The sequence below is a fragment of the Rousettus aegyptiacus genome, unplaced genomic scaffold (assembly GCF_014176215.1).
Source record: "Rousettus aegyptiacus isolate mRouAeg1 unplaced genomic scaffold, mRouAeg1.p scaffold_m13_p_6, whole genome shotgun sequence".
NCBI lineage: Eukaryota > Metazoa > Chordata > Mammalia > Chiroptera > Pteropodidae > Rousettus > Rousettus aegyptiacus.
In genome coordinates, this window is record NW_023416309.1 from 30,811,493 (window position 1) to 30,833,322 (window position 21,830).

The window sequence follows — 21,830 nt, forward strand, 5'->3', positions numbered from 1 at the left end:
TTAATATCAGGGGTAGACTCCTGAGACTGGATGTAACACAGGAAAGAGCAGGCCTGCCTAGACAGAGAGATCCTGCAGGGATGAGAATTCAGTCAACACTCAGACAATAGTGACTGAAACCTGGAAACACATTTAAAAACAAACTGCCAGGCCAGAAAATCCCCTTTCCCTGGATTTTGCAGAGAAAATGACAGAAGAGGGGCTGGAAGTCTTGTGCATTCTCATGGTGATTGGATGCCAGAACCCTGTCAGAATTGAATACAAAGAACCACAAACTTATAAACTTGCAACACAAATATTTCCTCCTAGCTAATTACAGGGTTAGGCTAAGCCCAGTCAACTCCATTGTATTAAAGCAACAGCCCAGGGCCAGCCTAACTAGACTCTAGAAGAAAGGGGAATGATCAGTCCTTCACCCTAACTGCCTATCAGTGGAAAGGGCTTGCATTCCCTGAAAATAAAACCAAAACCAACGTTATGCTTTAATCTCCACTGTTCTTTTTTCTACCCGCTCACTACCTAGAACAAAATAAATTACAAGTTAAAAAGTGATCAACTAGCTAAAAAAGGGCGCCTGCCAAGGAGTACTCCATCATCAACAGCATATGAGACTGGACCAAGCAGTCCCTGAAGGTCTGTCCTTACAAACGGTACTGTGTGTTGCTCAAACTGCCAGCATGCCTACTTGAGTTATAGCTGGTCATTTTTCATTTTTTTGTTTGTCCAGCTACCTTCCCCGCAATACTCAGGTTCCTGTGGGTGAAATATAGCTCTCCTTTTGCATTTAGTCTTGATGAATCAGTAATTCAGATACTTGTTCTCAAACCATTTAAGCCAAAGGAGTTCCTGGAGGGTCGGTCATTCTCGCAAAGCTCCTGGACTGCCAGGGGGTGATTTCTGACCTGGGTTTGCACACTCACTTCTAGGATTTTGAATCTGGAATGGGATAAGTTAAAGATAAACAACTGAAAGTTCACTTAATCTAGTGGAAGTATAAAAGCAAGAGTCTTAAGCAATTCCTAATAAATTTCTGGAGCTTTCTATCCTAACTCCAATTCTCTAGCTTTCCTTTGATCTCATGAGCTTCCCAAATTCTTCATTGCTCAGGTCATCTAGAGTTGCTTGCTTGCAACAGAACCCTAACTGGTGCTCTTCATGACACTGTGGCCCAGCAGGTGATGCTCATCCCCCTCAGATATCTGCAAAGGACTTTGTTTCTCTGGATGATCTATTATCACATCCTATTTGAGAATCTTGGTTATTCTTAGAATTTCTGGAAGCTAGTGTGTTCCACTGTGTTCTACTCTTAGCTCCGAGTTTTGCATGTCAATAATTATCTCAATATGTTTGGCTCTACTTTTAAAACTGAGCTGTCACGATTCATAAACCTGTGTCCTTGATGTCCACACCAGCATTAACATTCACTGAAGCTGTATTTCAAAGCACAAAAGATTATATCTAAAAGTGTTCTCAAGTAGATTTATAACTATACATATTAGACAATCACAAAAATATACTCCCAGTTCAGTGTTTTAGCAAAGACCATTATGCGCTGTTAGTATTACTAGTGTAAAATTTACACACGTGTTACTGAGGATATTTTGTTTTTATTCCCATTGCTAACTGATTTCTTTTAGTTTCGATCTCATTTACATCTGGCATCTGTGGTACACATCTTCTCAACATAATTTCATGAATATGATGCCTTAGAATTTTTACCTATACATGTAAAGAGAGCTTTAACTTTTGAAATGATTATGGAACTCTACCTTTGATGACTAAATGACAACAAAGTTAATAATGAAATCTAACAATTTCTGTCAGCTGAAATAAAATGGTCTTATGGCTTTATTAGAGGCTTCTGGTTGGTGCTGAAGTTTGTCATGCAGGATATAAGCCCAGCATATCAGAAGTCTATTCAATATTCTGATATTGACTTTAAGAGAAGCTAAAAAGAGAATTCGAAAACACATATATCATCCAATTTATTTTCTTTATCGAGAAGAAAGTTATAACATTTTTCCGCAAACAACATAAGTCCAGTTAAAAAATTCTTACCAATGAGGAATGCTGCCATTTTTATAGAGGTACACGCAAGGCTTGAGACAGCCTAATCTAATACCAAACCTAGTAGTAGTTATAGCTACTGGTGTTAGATTATTATGGCCCACATAGAATATGTATATTATACCACCCAGCTCTTGATAACATGGTGAGTTCTGGGTCACTCTGGAGGTAGGAAGGTTGAGTAAGATAGAAAGGAGAGTCATAAAGGAGACACTGAATTGATTCAAATATTGAGGTACTACACTCTATTTAAAAAAAAGGTCTGGGAAAAGATTGAGACACACCAGACTTATCAGAAGTCTTCCAAAAATGAGGCTTTCAGAGAAATACCACAGAGCTAATTATGTCAATCCCAATCCTTAAAGTATAGGTTTACAGGGATCATGGAAATGGTTTAGGCATGGATAATGCTCAAAAACTGTACAACGAATACATACATAAGTGTGTAAATGTAATAAAATTATGTAACCACTAACATTTGAGCAGTTTAATTGTGCCCGACACTGCTGTGTCCTTCATGCAACATTTCATTACACGATCCTATAAAGTAGGTGTCACTGTCACTCCATTTTATAAATGGGAAAATGAAGCTCAAAGAACTTAGGAAACTAGTCCAAAGACACAGTTAATTAATGGAGAGCCTGGATTTAAACTCGGGCCAGTCCAACTCTACGTCAGTACTCTTAACTGATACTAAAATGAAATAACCTTAGAATCTAAGTCCAACTACATATGTAAAATGCATGCCTACATACTAAGGATAGATTATGTAACACTAAACGTTCTTTAAAAGCATAACGTTTCCTCAATTCCACTTTTAGGTATCTATCTGAAGAAAACAAACAAAAAAATAATTCAAAAATATGTGCACCCCTATGTTCACTACAGCATTATTCACAAGAGCCAAGATATGGAAGCAACTTAGGTGTAGATGAATAAAGATGTGGCATATATACAATGGAATTTTACTCAGTCATAAGAAAGAATGAAATCTTGCCATTTAGGACAACGTAGATGACCTACGGGATATTATGCTAAGTTGAAATAAGTAAAACAAGAGACAAAAGCCATACTATTTCACTTATATGTGCAATCTAAAAAACAAAACAAATGAACAAACAAAACAGAGATAGATTCATAGATATAAAGAACAAAATGGATGGCTGGGGGTGGAGGGGGTGGGTGAGAACGGAGAAGGTAAAGGAGAATAAGAGCTACAAAGTCCTGGTTATAAAATAAATAAGTTACAGGGACGTATTGTACAGCATAGGGAATACAGTCTATTGTAGTAACTTTTACAGTGACAGACGGTGATCAATTCATCAGGTATATAAATAGTGAAAACTTATGCTGTATACCTGAAACTGAGAATATTGCATGTCGACTATAATATAAATAGAAAGCAAGGAAGCAAGAAAGCAAGAAGAAAAGGCCTTTCCCCACATTTATCACCTAGGGAAGATGAATATTCTCAGTCAGAAACTGTAAGCAAATAATGATAATAATAATAACAATAATAATAATAATGTTTCCTCAATTACTTTAAGGCATTAAGGTACCTAGATGAGTCATTGTTGCTGGGATTAGTGTATTTCTCTAACTTCATTTGATGATGACAACCATGATAAATTTAACTACTGTTATTGGATGTTCTGAATTTAAGAGTAGATAAAAAGATAGGACATGAGGGATACATCACCCCTTACTTCTGATCAATATGTCATCAGATTAAATTTAAATAATTACTGAAATTCATACTAAAACAAAAATGATTAGATACTAGTATGTATACTGTAAAATTGTGAAAGCTACACAGGAAGATAAAAACAGTTCTAAGGCAAGTTTTACAAACCAAAACCACCCCAGAAAATTTTACATAACTGAAAAACCACCAAGGCATAAGCAGAGAAAAATCAGTTAAGAGGGACCTCTTTATTACATATTTATAAAATAACAGAATAATATAATCATTAAAAATGAAGATGGAATTTTTTTTGGTATCTTGTGTTTTGCATTCAATTTTTCAATCATCCTCACAATTTTCAAAACTTGCTTTTTGTTATCCAAAGTTTTCTCCCACAATTTCTATCCCACTCATCATTCAAAGCACAATGGGACAAACTATTCAATAGGTTTTAACGAGAGACTTAGTGTAAAGAAATGCATATAATAACTCAAAGATTGAGAGTTTTCAAAGAACTACAATAAAAACAAAAATATATGAAGCATAATTTAATCTTTCTGATGATTCAGAAGGTGCCTCAAGATTGTATTGTGCCATTTCCCTTATACTGTGTGTTTAAGTGCCTATAACAGAATTCTGGTAGTAAAATTCTGGACCCCCCAAAAATGTTTCACCTACATGTAGTGCATTTGGCATTAAAATGACTACAAATACGATATGGGAATTTTGATGTGTATATTTTTACTAACTGGCAAACAATTTATAATACACTAAGAAAACTTTTAAATTTTCAATTACAAAATGAATAGTTTTAGCACATTTAGTTATAGCTACTTGTGTTAAACTATAATTTCATTTTTGATGACCAAATTATATTTGACCATAATTAAAAAACATATAACTTTTAAATAACATTAAGAAACTATGGTTACAACAGAACTATGTTACATTAAATGAAGAAAGGAAGAGTCACATACATATATTGAGTGGCACTGAGGTTTGTCAAAGCCATTCTTTTGAAAGGCTCTCAATCCACTTGACGTATATCAATTTAAAAAATGTCTCTACTTGGTGTGCTTGCAGAAAGAGATGAAATCGGTGTCGATCATGCAACTGCCTGAAAATGCTGATTACTGAACAAGTATTTCTGATAATCCTGACAACCATTATAATTGAGCCACATCTATGTATTCAGATACAGCTAACTATTCAAATGCAGAGAAATACTCGACTTAAAAAAAAGCTGCAGAAAGTGACAAATGAAAATGGCTGAACCACTGTACCTTTTAGACACAACCTTCAATCTTAATTTCTCTATATACTATTTGGTACTTTTTGATTCAGCAGTTGGGGTAAAAAAATGTTTCTGTATTCAAACATATCTACAGAATGTCAATATAAAATGTGTGAATATATACATTTAATACACATACACAAACACACATATCTAGAAACCAGCACTTAACAACATCCCTTTTTCTCACTAATGACTCAATGAATCATCTGTTATTTTTAAGACCAGCTTAGATCCTATAAGGCTGCAACATATGGCTAAAGAGGTCAAACACAGTCACCCGCACTCAGGCTGGATTAAACTGTTCCTCCTCATGATTTCTGACAAGTAGTAATACCATTTATATAACAACTATATCTCAATAACTTAGAATTCAGAGTATAAAACCAGGGTCATTCAACTCCCTCACTGTTTAAAGAACACTCCTCCTTCCATTCTATTTCCACTAATGATAACGGGGCACTCTGAACCAGGTCACACTCACCTGTACAAATGACCTTTACTCTTAATCTAAACAAACATGTGTTAAAACATTCTGAAATGCTGCGTCCTTTGATTTCTTCATCTTTTCAATTGCCCGTTGCAGGTCCTGTTGTTGAACAGGCCGAATTTCATCTTCATCATGGCTAAATTGCAAACAAAACCACCAAGTCAAATAACTTTACAATATACCTCCCTAAAATATCTTGCCATGATTAAAAAATAAAACCTCTTTCCCACCCACGATCCCAAAGACAACCACAATTAAAAGCTTCATGTGAATTCTTTTAGGAATTATCTATGCATATACAAGTACTAGGTGATTTTTTAAAAGCACTGACAGCTAAGAGGCAGGAAGCTAAAATGTCTGGCTATAAACATCATTGCTGTGGTAACTAAAATCAAGTACTTCACACTAAAAATATAAGTACAGAATATTACCTAAAGTGAAAATGTTATATAAAGGTGTCAGTTTACCAAAACAGGAATAATTCCAATCAAAAAGTCAAACATTATTCTCATGAAAACTAGAATTAAAAAGCAGGATTCCTACAAATTCATTAAGTGTTTAGCTTTTGATGAACTCAAAATTCTCTGCTATTAATAAAAAACAATTAATCTAAGTGCCCCCCCCCGCCCCAATTTAATAATGAGAAAAAAAAAATCCCACTATGTCCCTCAAGGGACATGATTCATCAGGGCTGTTATTCCTGTATCTTTGCTGGAATAAGATTGGTAAAAAATTGTTGTCTCAAGCTCATCATACTTTGAAATTGGTTTCAAGTGACGTATGCTGCAATGACAAATGATTTGTTTTATAAATAAAGTATTATTAACAAGCTAAAGTCTAATCCCAAGCTAGGCTCCTCCATTTAGTTGTAAAATTTCTAGAAGAAAGGGCACTCATGTCCATATGAAATGAAACTTAAGAATTTAAGATGTAAAGCAATCCAAGAGTACTAGAAAACCCTGTTTTCCTAGTAATAGGAGCAAACCTAAGTTTCTATAAGCTTTCTGTGACAAAGTCCACGAATTTTCAGCAGAAATTTAACTTATATTTCTTTGTCTTCATACTGGACTCTCTTTAAGACCTCCCCCAAATTCATTTTCAGAATGAATTAGAAAAAGGACAATAAATAAAGTTGAGGGGATTGTTAATTCCAATTTACTTTTTATTCTATAAGTGGAGTTGGAAGTGTAAAGCAAAATAAAAGAAACTAACCTAAATGCTCTTAAAAGGGTTTGATAAATATTAGAGATCAACTCTATAAACACTTACCTTTCTTCTGATGCAGAATTAACATATTCCCTGACACAGAGGAGGGCAGCATCTCGACACATCTCTTTTAGATCACTTCCTGAAAACCCATCAGTTTCCTGGGCAACTTCTAGCAGATCCACATGCCTATCCACCTTAAACAAATATAAAACATGCTTTAAAAAACAAATACAAAACATTTTCATTTTCAGATAATAATGAGACCTGGAAATAAATGGCCCAATATTATGCACCAGAGCCAGGAGTTGAACACCATGTATTAGATAAAGGTCTTCCTGGATTTCCCCCACATTTAGCTAACCATTTGTCTTAACATTTACTTTCCCCCATTGATATGAAATGCCACTTTTAAAATTACTAAATTCCAGTCCATTTTTGTGAAAGACCCAGTATTTAAGTAAGAACAACAACTTTACACAAGGACAAAGAGGCATGGAAGTGAGAGGACGTGGAGGTCTATTGTTAGCTCTGCCACTGTGACTTCACATGACAGTGTTCTAATTCCTAAATGTGGGGGTTAAATAAACATGAATCACATCTTTTTATCTCTGATAAAAAGGAAAGTGAACCCAGAAGGTAGGGTGTGAAGTAGAGGTGATATGCAAAAAGAAATTGGTAAGCATATAGATAAATCTAAATATGTTTCAATATGTAAAGAGCAATAACAATAATTTAATTTGGAGGTAGAGAAACCATATAAAACTAATATTCTAGAGAACAAGAACATGTAATACAGAGGGGACATCTACGTTAAAGAAGTCTTAAGTCTTAAAATTATAGCACTGTAAATAGTGTAGACATATTATTAACTTGGACTTTAGGTGTATATATATGTTAAAAAATTTTAAGGATACCACTAACAGAGAATGTGTAACTTCTAAACTAGTAGAGGAAAGGGGGAATAAAGGGATAAAGAATACAAGAGAAAAAAAAACAGTGCGAAAGGGTGTGGTTATGTGAAGAAAAAGCATCATACGTGGAAATCACTAAAATAAGAAAGAATGAGAGACAAATTTATGAGTAATCACCACAAATGCAAACAGAGTAAACTAGTCTGGTGAAAGATCGGATTAGACTGTATAAAAAAACAAAATGTAGCTATTTGAGGTTTGTAAGAGTCACATCCTGTAGAAAAGGAAAATAAAACATGCCAGTGTTACATTTCAAAGGAAAAATACCAAAAGTTCAAAGTAAAAGCCTGAAAAAGGATATTGAATGCAAAAATTAACCAAAAGAGGGCTAATGTAGCTCTATTTATATCAGATCAATAGGTTTTTTTACTCAAAATACATAATCTGAAATAGATATCATTATATAATGATAAAAAATAATTCATCAGAAAAATATAACAATTCTACACTGGTATACATTTAATAACATGGCCTCAAAATATACATAGCAAAACTAACATAATTTCACTGAGAAATGGACAAATCCACAATTAATATTGGAAGATTTTAAACATATGTCTCAAATACTAATGTATCAGACAATAAGGTCCTAGAGCTGGCTGTAGTTGGTACCTGTGACCGAATAATGTACACACATAAACTTGACACAACTGAATATAGTAATTTTATATAATTTGGATATTAGTCCTTGGTGTTAGTAAAAGGTTGTAAATGTTTTCCCAGCAGCTTGTTTTTCACTTTGTTCATGTTACCTTACACTTCTGGAAATGCTCAATCTAATCACAGTCAAACTTGTCTATTTCTCTTTCTCGGAGTTTATACTTTTCTGTTTCTGAGGAACTCGTAAATATACATGTGAAATCAGACACATAGAAGGATCTAATTTCCCTGTTTGTAACATTGAACAAGTAAAAATAACACACAGCTACACTATTACATATCTATCCATCTATCACTGGAACTGATACACACACTACCAACTTCAGGACAGAAGGCTACCAATGAAGGTGATCAGAGGGAGATGCAAAGCCAAATATGAGAAGATCACCTGTTAAATCTGGGTGGTGAAGATAAGATTACTTGTATATGTTTTAAATATTTCATACATTTGAAAAACTCTTTAAAAGATATTCAAATTATACTCTGAGATGTTAAAAATTAGCCTTCTTCCCTAAAACAACACCTCCACCCTATCTTTTGACCACTCCTTTGCAGGGCCACATTATATTCACAAATCTTGTGCATGACAGGATAATAAAGTCACACAGATGAACAAAATAATTATGAGAAAAGGAGAAGATTATAGCCACTGGGAGAGCAAAATTAATTTATACAGATAGCATACCATAACAGTTAAGTGAAAGACTCCATCACCACTTTGCTATGTGAGCCTGGACAATTTATTATAGAACTTTTCTAGGTTTCAGTTTCCTCAACTGTAAAACAGGACTCCTTACATGAATCGAGGATTAAATAAAACAATGTACAGTTGACCCTGGAACAACTCTTGGCACATAACAATTCGTGACACATAGCAAACACTCTAAAAGAATTCCTTTTTTTAAGGTAATAGCTATGAGACATACCATGACATAATGAGAACTGTTTTCAATAGGCAACTATGAAGGCAATTCTTAAGTTAAAAAAGGTTTTTGGATAGTGAGAGCAATACTGGAATAAATTGACGAACTTCTAAAATAGCTTGGAAGAACAGCACTAATTTATGTGCACTTATTTTATTTACCATTGGGTGTACAGTTGCATGGTACTATAGCATTCTACATATATCATTTAATTTACATTATCAAAATGATTCTATTAGATTGTTGGCATTATCTCTGATTTCCAAGTGAGAAAAATGAGGCACAGAGATGCTAAGCAACATCTGTCCGAAGTCACGCAGCAAGGAATAGTCAAGCCAGAATGTGGGGCCCTCAGATCTGTCTACAAGGTCCATGCTTGTTAACTACTCCTTTGTATAAGGTTGAAATTTTATTTTACTTCTTTTTATACTTAAAGGACTTTTTTTTTAAAAACAAACTGGATATTTAATGATAATAATGAAATACAGTCAATTTTTTGTTAATAGTAAGAAAGGGAATGAGGTTGGATTAAAATGAAAAATTCTGTCTTTTAGAGAAAAAACTAAAATATTTACAGATGAGACATGATGGGAAAACATGGGAGATGGAGAAGTAGACATGTATGGAGCAGAATTAACCGTGGGATTGATGGTGATTCAAAAAAGGAGGAAAACCATCTAAACACAAGTATCCTTCGCTATGAAAATCTCTGGTTTCTTAGTTTAGATAGCAAGTTCAAATGGTGAGTTTAAGTATGAAGTTTAGGATAGGAAAGAAAATACCATGTTATTAAAATATATCTAATTACAGTTTTGGTAGAAAAAGTGGCAAGAGTTGGAAAATACGGAAAATTCTCTTATAACTATGGGAGTGGAAAGGCCTTCTTAATTTAGATTCAAAGCCCAGAAGCCATAAAGAGATTAAAAACAACAACAACAAAAAAACTCCCAGTAAAATAAAAGACAAACTGGGAAAAATATTTTCAAATCATGTAGACTAAAGACAAATCTCCCTAATACATCTGAGTTCCTACAAATCTATAAGAAAAAGAACACTGCAAAAGAAAAATGGGCAAAGAATATCAATAGGTTTTTCACAGAAAAAATTCAAGTGGCTCTCAAACATATAATGCTCATTTAATCCTGAAAAAATGTAAATTAAAACTATAATGAGATACCATTTTCTACCTGTCATGTTGGCATAGAATTCCACAACATTGTTGGCAAGGCTATAGGGAAAAAGGCACTCTAATATTGCTGGTAAAAGAGTAAACTGAGCATGGACAATTGGCAAAATTATAAATATTAGCAATTCCTCTTCTGGAAAATTCACCACACTAACACTTCTGTACAAGTGTGAAATGACAAATGTACAAGGTTATTCAGTGCAGCATTAAATAACAGTAAAAGACCAAAATCAACCAGGATGTCCTTCAAAATGGCACCAATTAAATAAACTACGGTGTATCCATACAATGGAATCTTAACACGGTGTGAAGAAAAAAGGGGACGCAGAACAAGGAAACTAACTATATGCTAACACAGAAAGATTTCAAAGATAAGTGAAAAAAGCAATGAATAGGGAGTTTATTAACATGGTTTTGTAGGAAAGGAGAGAGAAATAATAGTATATTTTAATTTGCTTGTACAGGCATAATGCCATCTGAAACGATACAGATGAAACACAGGGGGACACTGAGGCTTTTTCCCGTAAACTGTTTAATATATTTTAATTTTGCAACATGTGACTGTATCACCTATTTAGAAAAAACTTAAATGCAAAAATTATTGAAGATTTTGATTACCATACCTTTTAAATCTAAATTCCACACTTCGAAAATATTGAAGTTGAAAAACTCTTGCTTTTGTACAAAAATATATATATAATTGGGAAACAGTCTGAAAAATATCAGGGGATTTTAATCTGTAGACATGAAAACATGGCTTTTTAAAAAGATTGTCTTTAATTAGTTCGAGTATACCACAGTTATTGAGTTAGATGAGCAGGCAAGAGTTTTACAATAATGTACATCAAGTTCAAAGCTACATTATTCTCAGGTTCCATTTTCATTTCTAGAATGAATTAATAAATGTTAATAGGATGGGGAAAATTATAATTTTCTACTTACATTTTCATTTTTCAAGATGAGTTTCAGGATTGCTTCTCTTTGTTTTAGAGCCTAAAAGCAGGATAATTTCCAATTACTATTTTTAAAAACGTAAGATCAACTAGTTTTCCTAGTACTCCTTCCATCTCTTGTAAACTATCTGAAAATACCTCTAGGGAATAACAGAAACTCTGACAAAGGTCATGGAAATTAGATTCTAGCCTCCAGAGAGTAAACATTCATGGTTGTCCTACTGAACTACTTCTTATTCTGAATCCTCAGTGCCTAGCACAAAGTCTAGGAGATCACATACCTTTAAATATTTCTTGTATGAGTAGATGAATACCTATGACTTTCCTCTACCAATGTCTTTCTTCCACAGCTCTGCAAATCTCCTTTCCTTCATTTAGAAAATTCTGAAAACATCAGTGCCATACAATTTTTACCAGTAATTAAAGAGATGGCAAAAATGCCTCTTTGGTTCCTCCATTTCAACATATAACTTCCATGTTCACTAATTTAATTAGTGAATTTTTATTTAGTGTTGATAACATATTTGTTCACATGTTTGTATGTTCCCCACCTCGTGATGCTTCATATTATACCAGAGAATAGAAGCTTTTATAAAATATCTTACATATGGTAAGTATAAATGCTTTTAAGAATTATTATGGCTGAACTCATCCCCATTCCCACAACCATTGAAAAAACCGAGCTGGTTATAAGAAGTATCAAATAAAATGACCTGAAAAACAAAACAAAACCCTCAAACCCTGCTGTTTCTGTTCAAGTGTGTTAAGCATGAAGGTTAATTTGGTATGTTCTGTGATCACTAATAACTACTTTTGTTAATAAATATTTAACTTGGAGAGGAATTTTAAGATAAAGTTAATCACATACTTTGATGTCATATAATTATGCAACCAAAAATTACCCCATAAAGTGTGTGTGTATTCACTAAAAATAGAATGAAAGGAGGGTTACAAACCAGTTTCTACATGATAGCATACAAATTTATAACAAATTTGTTAACTAGTACAACTCATTTTGATAACGTCAAAAATTAGTATACTAAACTTACAACTTTAAATAAAGGCTATTTTTCCATGCTATATATCCTATGTTCTATTCTACTGCATTGTTCTCTATTGGACTACAAGCAGAGACTCTCAACGTAATCTTAGTCTTCAGAATCACTAATTTTCTTAAAATTAATTTTCTTTTAAAATGTTCTGATGCCTTGCTAACAAAATAAAGTCAAAATTCTTGTGTGAAGTATGGGAAGTTCATCTAAACGTGGCAGCAGGCTACCTTTCCAGTCTCATTTCCATATGTTTTCCCTGGCGCCCTAATGGAAGTAGTCCAGAAATCACCATTAAATATGAGCTTCCACACCTTCTTGCCTTTGTTCATTCTGGCAGAAAAGCCTTTCCTTGCCTCATCTGCCTATCAAATTCTTACCATCTTTCAAAGCTCACCTGAACTGTATAAATTTCACCAAATCCTCAGAAAAAATTACTAGTTTTCATCATCATATTAGGCTCGAACAGTTCTTTAAATATACCTTTGAAAAGTACATTTCACATTGTTTATTGTCTTATTACCCTGCAACAGGGTTCTTTGAGGATAGGGGCCATGTTCCATTCACCAGGGCCTACCAGGTATCTACCACATATTAATAATGCTCAATAAATAGTAGTCACGCTAAATAAATTTTATACATCAAGTTAAGAAAATCTCTTCATTGATTTGTCAGGTAAATTTTCTAATAGGGCAGATAACTATGTGCATATCCACAGAGGGACCAGAGGTTGTAGTTATAGCAAATAGTTGATCAGAGTAATTTTATAGAGGCTACAACCATCGACCTTTAGGAAATTATGTTTCCGGCCAGACTGATCTGGTAAGTTGCAGAATATAATATAGGACAAATGATTTTTAGCCAGGTTATAAAGTAATTATAATAATATATTTATTTCAAAAATAGAAACGACACTTAAAAGTTCTGCCACATGCTGATTGTATAGCACACATCTATTACTAACCCTGTTTTTTTTCTTTTGTCTTTTATCTAAAGGCAGAGAAAATTCAAGTTCTGAGCATTTGGGGCAAAAATTATAGAGTATAAATAAATTGTAATCATCTACTTGAAGGTACTTCGTAACAAAAAAGAATGCTAGAGAGAAAACAGTACTGGTTCAACACTACCCTCATTCACATTAAATTAAAGAGTTAATATCTTAGCTATTGGTTAATCTCTAATACTGTCAGAGGAAAAGCACAGACTACAACTGCAAACAATTAAATAAATCTCAGTTGTTTTTCCTGTCAGGCTTCTGAACAGAACAATTCTTTAACCCCAATCCTCCTAATTTCAGCCTATGTTAAACCAAAACTATAATTTAGATTTCTTCTGTCTTCCATAGAGAACTTGCCACATTCTAAAAAAAAATCACTAAAGTGTCTAGGCAAACTTGAGGTAATCATAAATTTTGAAGAGAAGCAAATAATACAGACCTTAGGAAAGAAAGAAAAGAAAAGAGAGGGGAGGGGAAGGGAGAGGAAAGGAGGGGAGGGGAGGGGAGGAAAGAGAGAGAGAGAGAGAAAAGGGAAGGAAGGGAAGAGAGGGAAGGAAGGGAAGGAAGGAAGGAAGAAAGGAAGGAAGGAAGGAAGGAAGGAAGGAAGGAAGGAAGGAAGGAAGGAAGGAAGGAAGGGAAAGAAAGAAAGAAAAAGAAAAGAAGTAGAAAGAACAAAGAATTAATGGGGATTGTTGCCCTATTCCTTCCCTGCCTATCATAAATGATGTCTTATTAAAAAAAAAAAAAAAATCGTCCCCTTCTTGAAACCCCACAGTAAAGACCTAAAAAAAAGTGAATATTTAAGGGTTCATAATATCAGTCAAAACCACCTACAGGCTGGTTGATATGAAATCTTGTAGGCATTCTTCTCATTATAGCTGAGTCGAGATCCTGAGGACGATTAGTAGCTCCCATCACTATAACCTAAATACAAAAAGAAAACAAAGGTATTAAATCCACTCACGACACTCCTTTTTGGATGTTATTACTAGGGCTTAGAAAATACAGAAGGTTAAGTGGTGTTTGAACTAAATCTGCGATAACAAATCTGGCATTAATCCAGTACATATTATTCAAATATTTGTAGATATAAATCAAAGTTAATTCTAAATAGATAATACAAAGCTGGCACACTGATCTATTTCACTGGAGTGCTAGTAATTAAAATAGCATACTGTTCAGTTACTGAAAAATTATAAAGATTTAAAAAAATCTGTTGTATTTTGCAAAATACAGTTGTTCAATGGTTATACACTAAATAACTGAAAGCCATTTATTTTATAACTTGGGAGTATATATGGGGGGATACTTCAAGTACCTTAATAAAAATATTTAGGAGAGAATCATTCCCCGAAAGGCTGAGGACATTGGTAATAGTAACAGATATGTACTTTTCCCTCTAGATTTCACACATCTTCATCTCATGGCATACGTCGGCACTGCAGATGACATCTTTTCAATGCTTATAAAACCTTAAGCAATCCAACTTTAAAGAAGGGCAACAAAATAAAAGTAAAAATCAAAATGCTGGGTAGAATTTTTTAAAAATTGCCAGTGACCCTGCCAACTTCTGTATCAGTCACTAATTTATAAAGGCAGAGAGATGAAAAATCAACATGAATAAAGATAAGTATATACCAAATAAGTTAAATTTCTAAAAGGCTCCGATATTACCATTACTGATGATATTTCTCTATAACCCAATAATAGCACACACTGTGATTCAAAATGAAATGTACTGGTATTCTAATGGAAACTTTTATTTCTTTAATATTATTTTATTTCAGGCAAAGGGGTATTAGATTTCTGAAATAATCTGAAATCTACCTTAAGAACATATTTAAAGATCCATTAAATCTTATATTCTATACCTATTTTTATATTGAATGATACTCAAGAGCCAAATTACTTTCAATAAGCTGTGAGAGGTTGCCACCTAGAGGGAAATAATAAAACTACAAATACAAATATAAATTGGAGAAATGTTAGTTCCACAATATTAATGTAATTTCGTGTTTTTGGTTAACTGGTCCTAAACATCAAATATTAATGCTTTTACCTAGTTTTATTAATGATTTGCTACAACTCTATGAAGTTAATAAGGAAAATTTCTATCAATCAAATATAAAACAAAGTCTTAAATTGATCAAATGAACTAACTGTATAAAGGATGACTATAAATAAATACATTTTGAGATAGAGTATATTTAAAGTGTTAAAACAGATTGAAAGTGATATGGAAGGGTGTTGAAGGCTGACCATATTAGGTGCTAGAGAATCATAAAAGGCTTTGTGGTTGAGGCAGTACCTGAAAAAAACTGAAAAATGGGTTGTATTTTGAGAAACTTTTTAGGCAAACAAATTGCCTAAAACAAAACGAAGAAACTCAGTATAGAAGATGAAATCCTAAAAATTAGGATCAAGAAATCCAAATAAATTTAGCATAACATGGTCTAATGAATAAAATATAGGGCGATAATAGTCATGGTGAAAAATCAAGAACGCATGAAACTACTTGTAGTTTCACTTAAAGAAGCAAATTTTAAACAACCTTTGCATATATATGACTGTTTAGTGTAAATGAGATAAAATTAAAAATGGGAAGTAACTAATTATTTAGTTAAGTAACAAAATTAATGTATCTTTTAGGTATTAGTTAAGACTTCAAAAAAATTTTAAGACAAAGTATGAAGATAATTTTTTTTATCATTTCACATTTAAAATAATTAGATCTAAATTCATGTCTCAAAACTTTACGTCAATGAATATCTTAAATATATTGTTATCTTTGGTTTCATGTCTGTCAAGATGAAAAATATGTCATCGGTTAACTTCCAGTAGTGGTGATAGGTTTACTTGGACCATTGAACTGTTTTTGTTTCCTGTATGGCCATATCAGACATACTAACTGTAGTACTGGGCTTCATCCATAGCCATATAATAGACAATTTTAGAGAAAAGCTAACTGGTTCATATGAAAGAAGAATATGTCTGAAGTTATTATTCAAATCAATGATATCAATTTTAACCCCCACACCACACAAAGAAGGTAAAAAGAAAACAGTTGCTAGAGTTTAATGAAAACCAATTTGCCATAATGAAAACAGTAAGTACTATTAGCATAAAACTCTGGTTCTGAAAACTCAGTTCTGAAATGTACTGTCTCAGAGTCATGATATGGGGCTCCGAATGAAGTGGCCCTGAAGTATATACTTCACCCAACTGTCACTATTTCCTTGGTCTTTGAAACTAAGTATTTTCTTAGTAATACTAAGAATACTAAGTATTTTATTAGTAATCTGTTGTTTAAGCTATTTAAATACTGTTGCTTAGGAGGATATTAGTTTTGGGAAACCTGTAAACTATTCCCATTGAATAGATGTATTAGAAGTAATTATTAATAAAAATTGCTTCTTAATGTCACCTCAATTTATCTATGTTGTGCTTTTTTCTCTAATCATCCAACAAACATTAAAGGCAACTTTCCCTCATAATGAAGCTATATTTTCATAAAGATGATGTAGAATGAGGGCATGTGGCTTAATTTTCTTTTTGAGAATAATATGTTTGCTATTTTTGATTTATGGGAATGTAGTAGACATAGGAGGTCCTTTACTCCTCTGGCTACAAAACACACACAAATAATGGAGTATTAGAAAACTCAAAGAAATTAATTGACAAATCTGCAAAAAAGTAAAGGAATTAAGCTGAGGACAGGAGGAAGGCCTATGCATAATAAGGGAGGTAAATAAGGGTAGAAGCTGACCATATACCATGTAGACATATAATATACAGGGCTTAGAGTGGGGTATGCACTGGACACATTACAGAGCAGAGACCTGATGAAAGACCACCTATATAAAGCTGGGACTCATGAGTATCATAGTTTTAGAAAAGTGAAATATTAGAAAACCTATTCAGTAGAGTCAAGCCTTGGTTCTTGGAAAGACATATAAACACATAAACACCCATATAAATTCCCTGAGATTTCATGGTTCAAATTCAGCTTACACGGATCTGAGCTAACATACATAAAATAACCTGAATTTACCTATTTGTGTTGGAGAAAAAAATATGGCAAAGGACAAATACAAAATCCTCTTGGATCAACAAACCTTCAACAAAGGTTCCAAAAGTTGGCATATAAAGTTCAACCAAAGATGATCTTTCCCCCCATGAAATTACAAAACACAAGGAAAGAGCTACCATAAACTCAAACAAACAGAACCAGATGTACAAATAGTCATGCTAGAATTACTGAATACAGACTATAAAATAACTATGTTAATATACTTAAAGGAATAAAGGAGAAATTTTAAAAATCACATGGCAAATATTTATGTAGAAAATATATGAGGCACTGTTATAAGCATTTCACTCTGATAAATTCCTTAAAATCCTACAATAACTTTGAGGTGGATATTATCCTTCCCTTTTTATAGTTATTATTTCCTCTATTCAGATAGAATGATTACATAATTTGGCCAAGGTCACACAGCTAGTTTGATGCCAGGGCTCTGGATTTCTAATCTAATTGGAAACATGAGTTGATGGGCAAGAGCTCATGAAAAGTGACATGGCAAACTTGAAAAAAAAAAAAATCTAGAAGAATTTTTAGAACTGAAAATTTTACTAACTGAAAGAATAAACTCAACAAAAGAGTTAAATAGCAGAAGACATCCAAGTGAACTTAGAATTGACAAATTGAAAAAAAAAAAAGAGGTAAAGAAATTACTCAGAATATTTGATAAAAAGAGAAAAAATATAAAAAGTTAAAACACATGAAATATAAATAAGGTTTATCTAATTGGCACTCCACAAAGAGAGCACATAGGGAATGGACAAGAAACAATATTTGAAGACATAACTTTTTAGAAGTGATGGAAGATATGATTCTATACATATTATGTTTTTTAAAAAGGGCAAAGAGATTACAAAATAGAAAATACACAATAAAGTTAAAACAAAAGACTATTGTTAACTTTTGCAAAACTTTTCAAAGAGATACAAAGAGGTGATTCATGAAAAAAAAAAGAAAAATGGTTCTAGAACTTGCATTTCTAGCAATATGGCATAAAAATAACATGCCAGATACTCTTTTTTTAACTTTACTTTTAAAACACATCATTGATCTGACAAATATGGCCTAGAAGGTAATATGCTAAGTGAAATAATTCAGAGAAAGACAAATATCATATAGTCTCACTTATTTGTGGAATCTAAACAACAACAAAAATGAACAAACAGAAACAGGCTCATAGATACAGACAACAAACTGGTGATTGCTATATGAGGGACTGGGCGAAAAGATGAAAGGATTAAATATAAATTGGTAGTTACAAAATAGTCACAGAGATGTAAAGTACAGCACAGACAACATCGTTAATATTTTAATAACTACGTATAGTGCCAGGTGAGTACTAGACTAACTGGGGGGATCACTTTGTAAATTCTATAGATGTCTAACTACTACTCCTGAAATTTAATACTGAATGCCAACTGTAATTGGAAAAAAAGTATAGAATATTCAGAGGTGAAAAATTAAGTGAAAATGGGAACCCAAAGAGGTAAGTTGAACAATCTAGCAGCTTTCTCTTTGGTGGCTTATCAAGGGACCTTAGTTTTCACAGCCTTAGAGGAGGAAGGGACAAAGACTAGAACAGATGAATGTTTTATATAAAATTGGGATCTTAAAAGAAGGTGTGATTGACAGGAAGTGGGAAAGTGTAAGTTTCAGCATCTAATAAAAATAAGTGACATAAGAAATGAGAGTAAAGACTGCAGTAATTTATGGTAAAAGCCAAAGAAACAGGTAGCCAGAACCACAAGTCATTCCTCTTCCTTGATATAGATTCCAAGCAGAGGCTTCGCCCTGTTTTTTTCTTTTCTGTTACACTAGTTTCAGATACTGAGGCCATCTATAAACACTTTGTTAAACAGGAAGACCTCAAAACAAACCGTATTCTTTCAGATCTCCATCATTTAAAGATAATTATGAAAAAGACTTTTGTAAAAAAGCCAAAATTCTCCTATTAACACCACCACTATCGCAATACAAGTCTTAGGCAGGTTTCTTTCAAATACCTGGCAGCTGTGATCAGTATCCAATCCATCCCAGAGACTCATAAACTGAGCTTTCATCATGGCTGTGGCTTCATGGTCAGAACTTGAACGGTTTCGTAGAAAGGAGTCTAGAAGGAAAAGTCCTTAATCTTAGAAATCAATAGTGATTTATTTACTCTTCAAATTTATTTACTCTTTAACCAAAAGCTGACAACTGAACAACTACAAGCAAAAGGGTTCAACTATACCTTTCCACACATTTTTCTAATATAATGATTTTGACAAATTATTGTGCAAATTGAAAAACAATTAATTCACGATCTTCATTTCTTTCCTAAGAACACTTTCATACCAATGTACACATAAAAAAGTAAAGGAGGGGGTGGGGTTCCATAGTGTAGTGATTAGCACATCTGCTTTACATGCAGAAGGTTCTGGGTTCGTCCCCCAGGTGTAGCCACGGACCATGACCCACGTGCGCCAGCCCTCCCTCTCCCCACAGTGCTCCGAGAGTGCCAGGCCCTGGGGGCGCCAGGCCCAGAGTGCATGCCATGAGCATGTAGGAAGAGATACCCCGCCTTAGGAGATCCAGTTCTTGAGGGGAAACGGCAAGGTCCATAGGTCGGGGTGGAAGTGAGGGAAGTGGGTGGAAGTGTGTGTGAGGGAATTAAAGAGGAAAAAAAAAAAAGTAAAGGAGTTGGTACTAAGAGGCTAGAAAAGGATCAAGTAGTGTCTTGAACGAAAATCTGTGTGCTCTGGCCCTAAATTTCCATATTATCTGTATCTTTTGTGTTCTTAATTATGGTGTCATACATCCTTTTCCTCACACACTTTTCCTAGTAATAAATAAAAATGACAATGGAAAATGTCAAAACACTATTAAGTGGGAAAATGCAGGACAGAAAATAGTTTGAAACACACTCGCTAATACGCATGTCCATATATGTTATACATGGTAAAAACTCAAATGCTAATAACTTTGGTTATCTCTCAGCAACAGACTTAAGGACAACTTTAATTTTCTCTTTTGAATTATTTTGTCTACATCTGAATACAAAATGCTTTTAAAAAGACATGTTCCTTCTAAAATGAAAAGACTGAAAGGTGGTATATCCTAAGAATAAAAAAAAGACAGTAAAAATAAATCCTAGATTTTCTAGTAGAACCTCAATTCAAATGTTCTGGCTGATATTCCTTCAAATAACTGGAATTTCTGAGTCACTTTCACATTTCAGCATTGAAACTAGAACTTGAAGTCTGTCAATCACACATGAAAGTGGCACAAAATGCTTTGTCATGTGCTGGGTTCAAGCTTTTAAAAGGCATTTTAAAAAAGAAATTATAGCAGAATACATCATGACACGATAGTCTTGTGATGGCAAACATGTATCCTGGATTTTCTTATAGAGTTCTAGGTTTGTGTAATCTGTTCCACTGTTGGACTATGTATCAAACTAACCCATTTATTTTGCATGTGGAAAAATCTAGTCATTTTAAAATTGCTTTTTTTAAAAAAGATAAATTGTTTAAGTTCAGCTACCTGCTTATACACCATAGTTTTATATAAATTATTCCTAAATCATCTTCATTACTTAGAAATGGTTCTGATAAGATGGCTGTTTAAAATAATATGAACATTTTTTAAATGCTGGATATATTAAAAACCTAACCATATTAGTAATTACATTAAATGTAAATGGTTTAGAGTATCCAATTACACAAGTAAAATATAAGACTGGATTTAAAAAATAACAGCACTGTGTGCTGCTTGCAAGATGCATACTTAAACATAAGGGCTCTGAATGTTGAAAAGGATAGAAAGACATATATAAATACTAACAAAAAAGTTGAAAGAATATATTTTTTCCCTCTCTTTAATTCTCCACCACTCCACTCCTGACCTATGGATGTTGCCATTACCCCTTAAGAACTGGATCTCTGAAGGCGAAGCATCTCTTCCCACACGCTTGTGGCACACACCTGTGTACCCGGAGCCTGGAGCACCCAGAGCCTGGTCCATGGCTCTACCTGGGGTGCAAACCCAGGACCTTCTAAGCGTAAAGCAGACATTCTAACTACTGTACTACGGAGCCACTAGGGAAAATATTTTTGTAAAAAGTTAATTCATAGCTGATAAATGGTGCTGGAACAACTGAATATTTGTCCATATGCAAAAAAATAAAAAAATAAAAAAAAATAAAAGACCTTTACACAGACCTTTAACTTTCACAAAAATTAACTCAAAATGGATCACAGATCTAAATGTAAAACAAACCATAAAACT

The 21,830-nt window shown here is 33.4% G+C and overlaps 1 protein-coding gene across 1 annotated transcript in view; it reads right to left on the reverse strand.

Moving 5' to 3' along the window:
• Positions 1–4,467: 4,467 nt before the first annotated feature.
• ATAD1 (ATPase family AAA domain containing 1) overlaps positions 4,468–21,830 on the reverse strand; it is a 37,338-nt gene continuing 19,975 nt past the window's right edge. The window contains exons 6-10 of the mRNA XM_016128233.2: positions 19,568–19,674; positions 14,318–14,407; positions 11,427–11,477; positions 6,805–6,938; positions 4,468–5,671 (exon numbers count right to left, since the gene is read on the reverse strand). Of these exons, the coding sequence (XP_015983719.1) occupies positions 5,551–5,671; positions 6,805–6,938; positions 11,427–11,477; positions 14,318–14,407; positions 19,568–19,674 (503 nt within the window). The 3' untranslated portion in view covers positions 4,468–5,550. The remainder of the gene's footprint in view (positions 5,672–6,804; positions 6,939–11,426; positions 11,478–14,317; positions 14,408–19,567; positions 19,675–21,830) is intronic.